The following is a 15,759-nucleotide window of genomic DNA, read 5'->3' on the forward strand; positions in this document are numbered from 1 at the left end:
CCCCTTAAGAAGTTTTGGAACTTCTTGCAAACATGTTTTAAACAAACTAACATCCCGTGTCCTTCTCCGGAGCAGTGATACCCATAAGTTTGAAAGATTGGGTGGGACATGTCCCTTTTGCCCCACCTCCTAAAGGATCAGGGTAGCAAATCTGGAATTTCCTTCTGCCACTCCTGCTGTAAAAATCATTTCAAGCTGCCTGGCAGTCAAAGTAACTGAGCTTCATTTCCGCTAGCAGAAAGTCCTCAGCTCTGGGGCTGTGAGCTGCAACTGCAACAATAACAGTACTTTGTGTCTGCCTGCCCCACTCCACGCATCCTTATACTTAACTCCCACAGAGCACAACCGATCCTGAGTCTCCTCGCCTACTCACTAGGACCTACGGATGTACAAACTCTTATCTTCTTCCCAGAGCTGCAAACTTGTTTTTCAGAGCCTGGACCAGCCTTTTGGGAGTCTGGAGTTGTTTCTCTGATCAGACCTCGTGGATGTAACACTTGTGGAATTTCTATACAGCTTCTCAGTTGTGCTCAGCATTCTATGTACCCTTTTCTGGCTGACTTTTACCCTGCTGAGATGTACTTATACTTCCTCTTTGCTGCCTCTGGGGGACTTTGAAACTTTTTTGTTAAGTGTGTTTTAGTTTGTGTATTTTTTTTTTTTGCGAGGAGGGTGTTTGGGATGCAGATTGAGCAATCGGCTGCTCTGGGTCGGATGGGGATGAGGAGAGGAGGCAAGATTATGGAGCTGGAAGAGAGCAGTACTTTTCTTCATCTCAAAAGGAGCATGACACAAAAGGTTCGCATCTGCTTTGTGGTGCTTTTGGTGCTTTGTGTGAGCTGTGGAAATGCACAGGAGTTGAATCCTAGAGGAAGGAATGTATGCAAATCGCAAGGGTAAGGGACTGAATTAAAAACAAAATCCAGAAAATAATGCATGTGCATGACTATGTTCCACTAAGCCTGAATACTTACAGGTTTATACATTGTTGCATGTGGGGGGAATGTTTGTCTTATTCTACAAGTTGTCCACAGCTATGCAGGAAATGACAAGGACCAATTGCATCTAGTATTGGTAGGTTTCCAATAGGAGGAGTCTTGGGTTGCATAATGTACTGGTGATGGGGGCATTGTTTTATTAAGTACAAGAAGAAATACAATAACCAAGGAAACTGTATTAGTTCTTCCTCCCCTTACAGTCTATTAATGGGCTATACTGGTGTCTAAGTGACACATAAACACCATGCCAAGATAAGACACGATGACAAGCCTGTATCCAGCTACTTGTAAATTGGGCCTCTGAAGGATACTCATTTATATTCTACTTGCCTGACAGTCTTTGTTTTTTGTTTATTGTTGCTTTTTTTTGTTTTTGTTTCCCTGAGGACTTCAGCTCACATCAAGCTAAGCCATGAGCTGATATAGCATGATGAGATGTGCTGTTCACAGTACAATTTACTTAAGTTTGTGTTGTAAAGCTTTTTTTGTTTGTTTTTGTTCTCCATCATCATCGCAGACAAAAGTTCTGTATATTGGTATTGCTTTCTTTTGTTTATATTAAAATTATATTGTGCTATATGTGCTCAGATGTTGTTGTTTTTTTTTTTTGTAACTTTTTGAAGGTGATCAGCATTTGTTGCCTGATCCTATAATTGCTCATCTGTAAACTGTACTGAATAGGATTTGGTACAAAGTGTTGATGCTTTTATGGACAGTTGAGGTCTTTATTACCAGTACATTAGTGAGTAATGATGGATTGAAGACTGTCTTATCTCTGCCTCCTTCTGTTTTCTCCTCCCTGAAGTTGACTTGATACCAATAGGATCATTGTTGTCAGATAAGTGTCAGCAGTTGATTAGATAGGCCATGTGACAGTTGGTTAAGGCTGCTGTGCTGCAATCAGAAACAGAGCTGTGAGACAGCAACCATACTGTGTTATCTTGGAAAATATTGTAATCCTTAGTTCTTATGTGTGCTGTATTGTAGAAGTATTAGACGAATCATAGGCGCACATAGTGGGCTATTTAGTGTTAAGCTGCAGATTTCCCTCCTATCTATGCTATGCTGCTACAAATTACAAAAATGTTCATGTTTTGATAAAGAGTGAACCTAGAATGTTTAAATAAATAACAAAATAATAAGTGTTCCATTCATATTCCATCATTCCTGAGATTTAATATGGGATTTCTGTGGGGAATTGTCTGCAATTGTCTTGACACAAAATAACTTCTTATTTTGGCTTTACCTCCCTTGCATTCCTTACCAGAACCTGCTTTCCATAAAATATTGCTAGAATTTCTCTTCTGCATCCCCTAGTTCCCAAAACATTAGATTCACCCATGCACTGCTACCCCCTTCTGATCAACTATACTGCCGCCCTATTCAATTTCTCAACTGCATTTTATTAAATCAATAGGCTAGAGCCCCCAGCCCATCTTCTTCACTCTAGTCTTTATCCTTCATCTGATTCTTTACTTTGTGGTCCCTTTTAGACTTCTCATTGATTCCAGAATCATATATCAGGTCATTTATTTAACTTCAGGTTTTGTCACTCTACATTCCATGTAATGCAGTATCGCATTATTTGCAATTGTCTTCTTTCTTTTTCACCATTTACTTTTAACGAAAGGACTTTTACTACACACGTTAGATCACATTTCCCAGAATATTACCCTTAAAATATATGTTTCAAAACACACCTCAAACTTACAAATATCAAAGAATCTTTTAATTTAAACATAATCTAAACTAATTTTCTTTAAAGCCGGCATTTCAACCTCACCCATTGGGTAACTTTCTAAATATTCCTTTCTTTACCTTGTTATTACCTGTTCTACAGGGTCAACATATATACTCTGTTTCTGTTGTTAGCCATACAGTGGGTATTGGAGGTTGTCTTAATTGGTTATATGCTCTCAGGATATGGGGTGCTCTCTAGACTTGACTCTATAGTTGTACCAGGTATCCTCAATGAACTGTCCTATGGCAGATGTTTCCTCACTAATCTGGTACAGAAAATGTACTGATCTCTTTACATCCAGAGAGGGTAGGAAGTGAGTACAATCGATATGGCTGCATAGAACATTGAAATAATAGAAATAAAGTATATAAAAATAAAAAAGGATCTGGTTATGCCACCATTTTTTCAATACTTAATTTAAAGAGAGGCACACATAAATGTACAAATAGTAGCATAGAAGTCACCACCTAGCATAAACAAGTTTTCAATATAGCAAAACAAAACAGCAATCAAGTAGGCCCAGAAATCCCCGCTATGCAGCAACTATTCAGCTTTTTTATTTGTATTGTCCAGGTACATGAGCATCATAGACACATCAATAAAAGTAAAAAAAAATGTCAATACACAGGAAACCTGTACATTTGAGAATACATAATGGAAGCATAAGTGAAAATAATATCAATTGATGAAAACAGAAATAAATTACTAAAAAAAGAACGAAATAAATAAATAAAAGACCCACTGCAAGACAAAAGTATACCACCCCTTTTAAATATTGGTCAGTGTTGTTCATCAGGATTCTGTGGGCTTCTAGGCCATTATTGTAAACAAGAGAAATTTAAATAAAGTTAACTAAAGAATGTGGGGGGAAAGGGAATAGCTCGTAATAGTGAGAACACGTTGTTACATTTTTGTTAAGTGAAAATTGTCACGTCAGTTTACTTCCTGTTGGGATTTAAAATAATTTACACAGACTCACCCTTAGTTGTTTCCTTATTTGTTTCTTCTCCTTTTTTTGAAGTGACCCATTGTGACTTGGGTGATCATGTACATCACAACCTTTGGCACATTCCATGCAAGAAGAATAAACTGAAATGTTTTCTGTTCTGAGCATTACTAGCGGTTTATTCACTAAAATTTATGTAAAATTATCTTAAATTTGCATTAATTTTGCAAGTCAGTTGCCATCTTACTTCTGTTAATTAAAGGACCACTATAGGCACCCAGACCACTTCAGCTCAATGAAGTGGTCTGGGTGCCAGGTCCATCTAGGATTAACCCTGCCTGCTGTAAACATAGCAGACTCCGAGAAACTGCTATGTTTACAAATGGGTTAATCCAGCCTCTAGTGGCTGACTCATTGACAGCCGCTAGAGGCGCTTCTGCGCTTCTCACTGTGATTTTCACAGTGAGAAGACGCCAGCGTCCATAGGAAAGCATTGAAAAAGCGTTGAAAATGCATTGAAAATGCTTTTCTATGGACTGGCTGAATGCGCGCGCGGCTCTTGCTGCGCATGCGCATGCGCATTCAGCCGATGACGACTGAAGGAGGAGGAGCCCGGCGCTGGAGAAAGGTGAGTGTTTAACCCCTTCCTCTCCCTTCAGCCCGGCGGGAGTTGGACCCTGAGGGTGGGGGCATCCTCAGGGCACTATAGTGCCAGGAAAACAAGTTTGTTTTCCTGGCACTATAGTGGTCCTTTAAGGAAATAACCCTTTAAAAATCACATCAGTCAGCATTCTTTGGACGCATATGTGCTGAATGCCTTCTATTGTTCCTAAAACAAGACACATTTTGGGTTGTTTAATATAGTTATTTATTTTTGCTACATGACAAGCAAACACATAGATACATACCTTAGAAATAAAATATTAATGTTCTATTTAAATTATTTGCCATATTTTAGATTAGGTTAACGCTGTCCAAGAGTAGATCCCAGCTGCTGTAGGGCTGCAGTTCATTTGGTTGGTCTTAACCCAACTCAGACTAGGACACAAATAAAACAAAATCTCTCATTTATCACTAATGTACTTAAAACAAACATTTCATTTAAACATCAAGCCTTCATCATTGTCAGCAATTATACTGTAATCAGTATAATTATATAGATAAGAGGAAAACAACTATTTCAGTAGTGTATAAAGTAGTCTTATTAGGGGTCAAGTCCTTAGAAAGAAATGTGGGAGTTCACCCACGATTTCTATCCCCCCATGCATCTTATGTGCAGAGTGAAGTGCTCTCAGATAGTGAAAATGTCCTATGTTTGTTTTAGGCTGCACAAGCATATATACTTGCACTACATTTGCTGGTGTCTTGACTCTGGTGTTGCCATAAGTGGAACACCATAGAACAAAATTGGACAGGGCTGACATGTTTGTAAAAAGTTCTTTTTTTGATGTAGTGTGTGTGTAAAGGGGTCTATTGTGGTATGCTAGATGTAGCTAGGTGCTATAGTGTGTGTGCATGTGCATTAGAGATTGTGTGAGTGTATATGTATTGGGTTTGCATTGTGTGTGTATCTAGGAGATGTAGTGTGTATTTATAGGGAATGTAGTCTGTGCATATGTATAGGGCTTGCCGTGTTTGTGTATAGGCGGCATAATGTGTTTATACCCCTGGTGGTCCAGCAGGCTGCCTCTCCACTGGTTGCAGGGAGGGAGCCAGGAGGTCTATTTTTGTCCTGCAACTCTTTTGGAGCAGCAGCACTTACTGTCAGAGAAATTCTGTGTGTCCTGGAACTTGTGAGGGTTTCAGTTTTCAGGGCAGGCATATACCTCTCAGCTACTCTCTGTGCCAAACGCAAGTCAACATGAGATTTTGCTTGGCCAGTTAAGGTGATCTTTGATCTCCTCACCGGCATTTTAAGGGTCTTTTAAGGACAAAAAGGAAGGAACACCATTCCCACATGTTCCTACAAGACTCACACCCTGAGCGATACCAAGTCTAACCTCCAAGTCTGACAAACCATTATATATCCAATAAACCAAGGTGGTAGGACCTGGGTGTCACATGGTCTGTCCAATTAAACACTGAAGATGATCTGGTAACAGTATTCCCATATGTTGTCAGCACAGGGAAATTATTAAAGGAAAGTAAGCTCTTTCTATACTTTTACAGAGGTGAAACAATATTGCTTATTCACTTGTAATATGTCTGTAAGAAACAATTTATCCTCTGATGCTGATCAAAGAAGATCATAGCTTTAATGTAACAACAGCTCCCTTTGGAACAGAATAGCTGATTTGGAGAACATCTCCAACTCGGTTATAGTTCCAGCTGAATTATTTTGGCCAACAATGTGATGTTACCTTGTCAGTTCTCAACCGTTCCCAATTTTCTGCACAAACCCCCAAATATGTTACCTTACTGCTAATACTTGATTCCGTTTGATTGTTTGGTTTCCTTTAGCAGAATTAATTTTATTTACAAAGCACCAACAGATTCCGCAGAACTGTACATGGGACTTTTACTGATAACCATAAAATAGCTCACTGTTTTTGTATTTCTAAGCCCACAATAGTGAATTCTGTACTGTTGTGAATTCAAAAACCACAAGCCAAAAAAAGTAATCGTACATTAGAGGAACCAACATATGGTGAGGCTCAAACTAGCTAAACTACACTGAATCGTGTTCAGAAGAGTTGGAATATGTAGCATACTGTGGATTCAAATTACATAGTTTGTATGGTTAAAAGTTTACAAATACTTTGGCAAGCCAACATTCTGCTAAAATATATTCCAAATGCAATCAAAACTCAGAGAGGGAATCTATTTACAACTAATTAGAAAGAACAGGACCCCATGCTATAATGCTCCAGTTGCAAATGTACTGGCAAAGTTCTCTGAACAGCAAGCCTCAAGGATGGAAAAAATGTAAACGTCCCACAAATATATTACACTGTAGGCTTGTTTTTCCCTTTTTGATTAACAGCATGTACAGATTTCCTGTAAATGCTCTTGCTGAACAGCTTTATGTTGAGGTATAGGATACTGGCTGTTTAGATTTCTAAGACAGAAATTTAAGAGCAATAACTAACTCTTGTTGGGTGCCTACATTTTCCCGTTAATGGTGGAGACGGTACTCAAAGCAAGAGAGAAAGAAATAGTTATGGGGATTATCATACATTTCCTCAGTCGTTTATCTGTCGAATTTAAACTTTCACTCATCTCTTTTTCTATTGTTGATCCAAAACAAGATGAAGAACTTTTCCATGTGTGTCACGTAAAGGAGAAATATCTGTTTGTTTGTAAAGTGGCAGATTTCATTTAGAATCAACATACTGTTTATAACTCCTTAGTGACTGACGTTTTTTTCCAAAATGTTCGTGACTGAGGCTGCTTTCACAATAGTGTGATTCCCTTTTTCTACAATTATTTTGCACATTCTTTTTAAATACATCTATACATATTATATATTGATGTAGGGGGGTGGGGCTACATTGAGCTTTCTTTCGATACCCTGTATGTATATATAACATATTAAGTATGAATAAAAAGTGAATGAAAAAAACATTATTAAAAAAAAATAAAAAAATTGATGCATTTTTTTAGCCCTGATTGTTCGAATGTCTCCTATGTCTGAAAAGCCAATCTAGTTTGGAACGTATAGAGCATATTTTGGTAGGAGAGAATTACGTTTTAAGGCTAACTTTTTGTGATGTGGGTGTGATGGCACTCTAAGTATAATAGTGGTCATGAAATCCAAAACAGATACACAAAACTATTTCATTTTTGCATATGTTTATTGTTCTCGCTGTGAAAAACACTTTCTCCCTGTGTGAAACATTTGAACCCAGTTCATAATGAATGCAGTTTTGAACATTTATTTTAATCAACAATTTGACTAAATTCTGGAATCCAGGCAAAAGGAAGATTGTATACATACTCGAATAGGTTTGGCACTGGTAATCATATATTTAGTTACTGCACTGTTTTAAGAATGTAATGAAATTCTTGTTTTAAGGGAAAATCAACAAAGGCATACTTTTGGTGTTTTTCAATAAACAATTATGAACAGATCTAACAGTTTCTAACATAGTTTAAATACATGAAAGCATGCATGTATTTAATTATGCATTTGTTTTTATTTGGGGTTTATCGAAATATAGCTTGCAAAAACTGGAGATCTCTTGCCTTTGCAAGCCCTTACCTTCTGTCAAGCCCAGTCTTTCCGTGGCTGTTCAATCACAGCCTTCCCAATGCAGCTCAGTGAGAAGTCTTTGCAAGGCAAGTGATCTGGGCAATTGCTGCCTCTTGAGTTTAGCTCCGCTGAGCTAACCAAACCAGGAAGTAACAGGATTTGTTGTCTAATTGCCACCCAGCATGGTGTAACAAGCTTTATTTATAAAACTGCATATACAATTATAAGAAAAGCTCAAACTAAAAATGGTATAGAAGGTACTGGGGGCTGTTAAGGGAAAAGTCCGTTCCCACACCGGGTGTAAAAACCCACTAAGAGTAGCAATAAAGTGCTAATGTATCTACACACACCCATAAAAATGGTATACTAACCAGGAGCAGGAGAACTGAAAACCCTAACGTTTCGGCCCTTAAGCCTTCCTCTGGGGGACCTCTTTTTTGTACTATTGGTGTATTATATTATGCTACTTGTCATATTACTTTAATGCATTAATGTAGGTGTGCCTTGGGTTTATTGTTCTCTTTTTTATTTATAAAACTGACCATTTTTATTGAAAGCCGCACTTTTTTTGTAAAATAAAAAAAAGAGCACATTATTTACATATAAAGCTTTTCCATGTAGACATTGCAGTTTGTGTGTTTTTCTTTACAGTATTCTAAAGCACCTTTTAGGTATTCTACACACGTGTATTTGTTAAATTATTGAGCACACTATCATATTTTCGTTACAGTGCTTATTTGTACTTATATTAGTTCAAAGTGATTAACATAGAGTTGTTAGGTAATGGTGCTTGCACATATCAGCCAGTCAGATGAGGTGTCTGTGGTGTTTGTTCTGCTCATGTACAAATACTTTAGACACTAGTGGCAAATAGTCTTGTATTTCAATTATTTCATTCAAATGTGTGTTATATTCAGTATGAAGACTGAATACCATTTGTTACCTCAGTGTGAAACGGCTAAATTAATGAAAGTTGTGTAGGAGCTACTCTATGGAGAGTGGCAAGCCAAGCTTTCTTTGTTTAGTCTAGGGAAGCAAAGCCTAAGTGTTGCGTAATAAATATGAACTGGTGTTTTCAAGGTCAGTTTGGCTCTCTGGGGAACTTTTTAGCTTATAGAATGCATAAACAAATAGCTACTTACATTTATACTTTCTCTAAATAGTAAACTGGCCCCATGGCCAACAAAACCTACTTGATTTGTCCATCACTTGATGTTTGTGCAACATCATAGCCTTATACTACATAGTTTGTGTTTGAAATAAATTCTGTTTATGAGATATATCAGTTTATCTTCAAAAGTTAAGGCAGCTGGGGGCGGGGCCTGACTGCAGAGCCAAGAAGACGTGTCTGGCTGCGGCTCCAGCAAAACGAGAACTTTTCCTTGATAATTGTTACCGATAAACCAGCAGAACCGGCTCACTCTGTGGCCCAATCGACTGAGGAGCGAGAGACCTCCGTGATGATACCGCACACGTGGGGATACTCACCGACCTCACCAACTCTGCTTCTGTGGCCTACCAGCATGGACGGCGTAGGGGAGACGGCCGCTCCCCGTCCGCTGAAACTAGCTATACGCACCGAAGCAAGTTCCTGTTCCCCCCCCTATGGACCGGCGGGGGTTATCCTGGTCCCCACCAGCCCCAAGCAACTGGCAACCCTGCATCACACCGCCCACCAGGATGCTGGCCCGAAACCTACTAGGCCTAGCAAAATGGAGGAGGTGTCCAGGCCGTCCAAGCTCACGCCAAAGCAGCCGAGCAGAGACCATGTGGACACAGCACTATGTCGGCTAGACAAGATATTTCTGCGCTTCTGGAGGGCACTACATAGGCATCTGGCACAACTGCCGCCGCCACCTACCTATAAGCTAAAGGTGAGGGGAACTGAGGTGCGCACTCCACGCACCCAGGCATCTACCACTGGGACTTGTGGCCCACCCGGGCCGGCGGTCAACCGGAGACTCCCTCCCACGCAACGCCCACAAGGTACGAGGAACGCATGCCGCAGGCGGCGATACCACAGCGCGGCCCTCCGTAACGCCCGAAGAAGGGAAGACTCGGCCTCACTGAGCTCCCGAGTCTGTGGGAAGAAGTTGCCGACCGGCTACAAGGCCCGGCCCTGGAACAAGGCCTCAACTCGCCCGCGCTGCCCAGCTGAACAAGCGGACACCAAGAGGCACACAGCCACATGGTCCAACATGGAAGGTGCGGCAACCAGCTGCAAAAGTGACCAGGCACTAACATCACAGCTACCGACTACGGGAATAGGATGACCCTGCGCCTACACAGGTGTCCTGAGACCAACTCAGAAGGCATTTGCGGTTACACAACCGCATACCATGGACATACGGTTTAAGTGCATGCTCTTAGCTAATTGACGTAATTGTTCTGCCCTCTTCTATTTCCAATCCTGCACACTAGCCTATATAACTACGTGCCAACATCTTATATGACATGCCCAGCTATTGGCATAACGGGAGGCATTCATGGTGGGAAGGGAGCTAGGTGGCCTAATCAGCATGACTACGTAATCTACCATTTAAAGTATTAAGAGATCTGAATATGCTTGTGCCAACCACTTGTTTTTTGTGATAATGGTCATGCCTAGCTAGAATAGTTACTCACGTTTAAAGATATTATACACAGCTTTTGACTAGCTACTTTCACTTTTACTGCGCTATACTGGTTATTAACTGGAACTCTCAATTAATATAAAAATAAGCTATCACTCAAAGGAGTTGTGACAAGGTGTTAGCATGTTCCCATCCTGTGTACATACTGTATGTCCCTTCTTTATTCTGTACCCCTTTTAATGCTTGCCTCAATAAAAGAAAGATTGACAAAAAAAAAAAGTTGTAAATCAGCTCTTTCATTTTTTTGTAATAGGTATATCTAGAATCCCCCGTTTTAAAAAAAAATAAAAAATTATTATGCTTTTTTGCAAAGTTATACTTAAGAAAAAGTAGGGACTACTCATTCTTATGTTTAACCTGCAAGTTGACAAAAATTGACATAGGGTGGAGCTTTAGTCAAACCCCATGGCCTTTGTCAACTTTGTTACCTCCTTCTAGCGTTGTGTCACTTCTGGAAGAGGCACTTCACAGATCTTCAGTGTTTACTCTAACGCAATTGTGAGAGTCAACACCGGTCCATTAGTGTACTGCACATGCACATGATTTCACAAGCACGTCCAGGGAAGGGTGGAGCATGGGATTTGCAGGTGCCGCGTTTTTAGACACTTTAAGGTGGTGGCGCTGTTAAAGACGAGCCAGCAAGACCAGAACATAGATTAAAAAAAAGTGAAAAAGTCTGAGGGGAGAGGTCAGGGGGCGTTAGGGTAAGTGATCTTTTGGCTTGGGGCAAAGGGACTTGCTAAGTGACAGAATTGCATTAAGACATTCCTTACTTTTTTGTGTCATTTTACCCCACACCCTCTAGCATGTAAGCTCATTGAGCAGGGCCCTCAGCCCCTCTGTTCCTGTGTGTCCAACTTGTCTGGTTATAACTACATGTCTGTTCGTCCACCCATTGTAAAGCGCTACGGAATTTGATGGCGCTATATAAATACCATAATAATAATAATAAGACCTAGTGGTGACTAGTGATAGAGTTAATTGAGTTGATTCTGATTGCTTTATAATATATAATAATAATAATAATAATAATATAATGTGAAATATTTGTAAATTCCATATGGGAGCTTATTGAGGTTGTGTGTGCCATATTTGAATTAAAAAAAGGCAAAATAGTATGTGGTTAACATGATAATATTAAAACCACATCTGTTTAACTGTCTCCTACTTTATAACAATGGCTCTTAATGAGGAACTGCCACGGCCCATTTTACAACAACCAAATAGCTAAATGAAACTTAGCCATTGTTCGAAGTATTTTTTTAATTTTATTTCTATCTTTATATTTTCACGTACATACTTTGATGGCCAAGGCTGGACAAAGTATGTCAATTAGTGCCATATGGCACTGTTGGAGGAAATTCCAAGCTTGTATGCTTGTATGTGGAATTTCTCTGTCAGATGCTAGTGTTTGCATGCGAGAACCAGAGGTACCATGGGATGGCAGAGATGCAGCAATGCAGAAGGGCAGCCATGGTAAATACATTTTTTACTTACCTCTGCTGCATTTTTCTTCCCATTAAATGCTCAAATAAGAAGCGATGGTTTATCTTTAAAGGTGCATGAAGGCATGTCTTATAAAGTCATTAAAGTTTCATTAACGCAAAGTTATTATTTCTTTTAGGATCTATTTAGGAGACAATCAAAAATTGGGAAATAGATGGAGCATCTATCAGTGGAAACTGTACCGTGATTAGATACACAGTCCAGTAGGATAATAAAGTCATATTAATAACAAGCTCACCTGTTTAGTTTTAGCGATATTCACTCCTTGTGACTAAAACAATGTGTTATTCAGGTATATATTATCAGGGTTATTTACTAAAGTGAGAATTCAAAGTGAATTTAAAGTGAATTGTATTTAAGGCCAGAGTAGCTGATTGGAAATCATAGCTGACATAGGTCTTTTTTCCAGTTTGGCTTTTTTTTCCTTAAATTTGAAATTCACTTTGAAATCACCTTGAATTCTCACTTTAGAGAATAATAACCCTGTATGTCAATCTCTCAATCCTATCTGTCATCTTATTTACTACTTTCATCTCCTCACTTTTACTAATCACAACCTCTGAAACCTTGCTCCTCAGGACTTCCTTGCCCACTCCTCTACTTCCCTCATTAGTAGTAGGCAGAGTTTGACTCGTGGCATACAGCCTGGCACAGAGATGTAGGGACTGTAGCAGAAAATAGTAAGTACCACACTGCCACATCATAATAGGACTCTTTTGAACTGTTATGGAAATAAAAGCAGCTAGAGTATTTGCAAAGTGCACAAAGTCAAGTTGTTAGGAGTTGCAGTTCAGTTGTCATTGTTTTTACAGAAAGCTGGGAAGCCCTCATTGAATTTTGAAAGGCGTTATACATAGTGTAATAGAAGCTGGGCATATGTATCTTCATTAGTAATTGTTTTTATTAATTAAAGACGCTCTGTCACTATGCAAGCTTTGGCTTTGGTGGAGAAGATCAACATGGAGGCAGGCACCCACGTATAAAGAAAAAATATTATATATATATATATATATAGGCAAGTGGCAATGGTGGGAGTATAATCAATAAGATATAATAAAAAAAAAATAAAAAAAAACAACTTAACATGCTAATTTAAAACTCCTATATAATTTCCTGCAGTACTACTCTCAGGACAATGCAGCTGTACAGCAGACAAGAAAACAGCAGTTGTGGTAAGGGAAAATGTATTACTTTAAAAAATCTAAAGAAAAATAAGTAAAATAAAAGGGCTGATGATAAATATGTGCATCTAATATATATACAATATCAAATATACTCAGGGCTATTCCCTAAACTGTGAATTGAATTAAACTGTGTAGTGAATTAAATACAGATTGTAGAATAGCCAAGCTGTTACCAGACCTGTATCGAAGAATTTTTCCAGATCAGCTGTTTTTGGGACAGAGAGAGGCAGGAAGTCAGAAGGATGAGGAACATGCAGGATTGAAAATAATATTAGAAATTAACATACATTTTAATAAGAACAGTACTTATTATATATAATATACTCTGCTACTTTAAATTTCAAAATATTACCTAAGTTTAAAGGGACACTATAGTCACCAAAACAACTGTAGCTTAATGAAGCAGTTTTGGTATATAGATCATGCCCCTACAGTCTCACTGCTCAATTCTCTGTCATTTAGGAGTTAAATCTCTTTGCTTATGCAGCCCTAGCCACACCTCCCTGCATGTGACATACACAGCCTTCCTAAACACTTCCTGTAAAGAGTTATCTAATGTTTACACTTCCTTAATTGCAAATGCTGTATCAGTCAGAATTTCTAACCTCCTGCTCTGTTAATAGCTCGCTAGACCCAGCAGAAATTTCCTGGATGTAATTAAAGTTCAATGTATAGAGCAGAAAATAAAAACGTTTAAAGTAGCATCTGATTGAAAGTGAAACCAGGTTGTTTTTTTTAATGCAGGCTGTGTCAGTCACAGCCATGGGACAGGGCTACATAACCAGAAACAAAAGCGATTTTACTCATAAATGACAGAGAATGGAGCAGTGAGACTGCAGGAGGACAATCTATACTCAAAAGCTGTTTCATTAAGCAAAAGTTGTTTTGTTGACTATGTGTCCCTTTATTGGCACCAAGGGCAGAGATGTGTTTTGGTAACCCTTTCCTCTGACACTGTAAAAAAGTTTCTGTCTCACTCTACAGGCCAACACCTATCTGTTAATTAAATTACACATACTTTCTCGCATTCATATACACATACACACATATTCACACATGCTTACATTCCTATATATTATTATACAGAGACAGACACATATATTCACACAGACACATATACACACATTCTTATATGCATACAGATAGATACATGCACACCTTCATAAACACACACACCTTCATATACACACACAGATTCATTTTAGTGAATAACGCTGTTAGTCTTTATTCAATTTTTTTTTTTTTTTACCTTGAAAGGGAGAGCTGGGGTGGAACCACATAACTGACATCCAGTGGTTTGTTCCTGGGATCTTACTGATTTCCCAAGCCCTAGCAGCTCTGTACTGATGCCGGGGCTAAGAGTATATAACAGCCACAGAGTAGGCACCTCCCATGTGACACCCCCTGCAGCAATGTGCCAGTCAGCAGGTACATGTACTTTGTTCACACCCTGGCTCCATACCCCTGCTTTGTATTCTTCAGGTCAAAGATATTTCCCTTTAATGCCTCTATTGAAAGTATAATCTTACGACTGCCTGTGCATATATTAAAATGTAATGTGCCCACCTATATATGGGTATTGGATGGTAACAATATGTTGTTCTCCTTTCCCTATGCTAATGTCTAGGATCTGTGTTTACGGTGTTGATCGTGTTTCGGAATGTCAGGTGGTGGACATTTCGCTTCACAGCTCTTTGAATGGACATGCTAGCATACAAGGCAAAGAGCATTTTCCTTCTGGCTGCTAATATGAAGAGTGTGGGATTTTGGTAATTGTGTTAACCCGCAGTACCATGTATGGCATTTTAAATTATACTCTATTTTAAAGTCTCAATGCATTCTGTACACCTTTTATCAATATTTAATTCCCAGCCAATATTACATATGAAAATAATGTGAATTCCATTTATTTAGTGACACTGCTTCCTACGATACGAGATTCTGATTTCCTTCTTTATAATGTACTGTGGTACACTTTAATTGTTCATAGAATGAAGCATCTTATTATTTTTCAGTTGCTATACCTTTATTTTCATAGCAGATCCCTTTATTTTTGGTTTTATCCTATTCCAGTACATATTTAGTAAATAGGTGAGCCCTGTGATTAAATCTAATCATGCACTTATACTTCTGTTGTTATTAATGAGATCTCAGCATGGTTCTAATTGGTGCAATAATGACAATTTGTCCTGTCAGCATTTACCATGTAAACACTGCTTTTCCGAATGCAGCGTTTACATTGGTTCCTAAGGGCACCTCTAGTGACTGTCACTTAGACAGCAACCAGATGTGCTTCCTGTTGCATAGTCCTGCAGTCTGCACAGGGCTGATGGACTGTGCCTTCACGCTCAGAATGAAGACCCTGAATGCTCCACATACAGATGTGTTTGGATAATGCATTTCTAACATGAGATGCTGATCGGTGCAGCACTGCAATTATTATTATTATTATTTTATTATATATATATATATATATATATATATATTTAGCGCCATCAGATTCCGTAGCGCTGTACAATGGGTGGACTAACAGACATGTAATTGTAACCAGACAACTGG

General features: G+C 38.9%; 1 protein-coding gene across 1 annotated transcript in view; it reads left to right on the plus strand.

The window, feature by feature from the left end:
• The first annotated feature begins 680 nt into the window (after positions 1-680).
• Positions 681-15,759, plus strand: part of SCARF2 (scavenger receptor class F member 2) — a 233,358-nt gene continuing 218,279 nt past the window's right edge. Inside the window, exon 1 of the mRNA XM_063454609.1 lies at positions 681-896. Coding sequence (XP_063310679.1) covers positions 682-896 — 215 coding nt within the window. The 5' untranslated portion in view covers position 681. The remainder of the gene's footprint in view (positions 897-15,759) is intronic.

Source organism: Pelobates fuscus, chromosome 5 (assembly GCF_036172605.1).
Source record: "Pelobates fuscus isolate aPelFus1 chromosome 5, aPelFus1.pri, whole genome shotgun sequence".
NCBI lineage: Eukaryota > Metazoa > Chordata > Amphibia > Anura > Pelobatidae > Pelobates > Pelobates fuscus.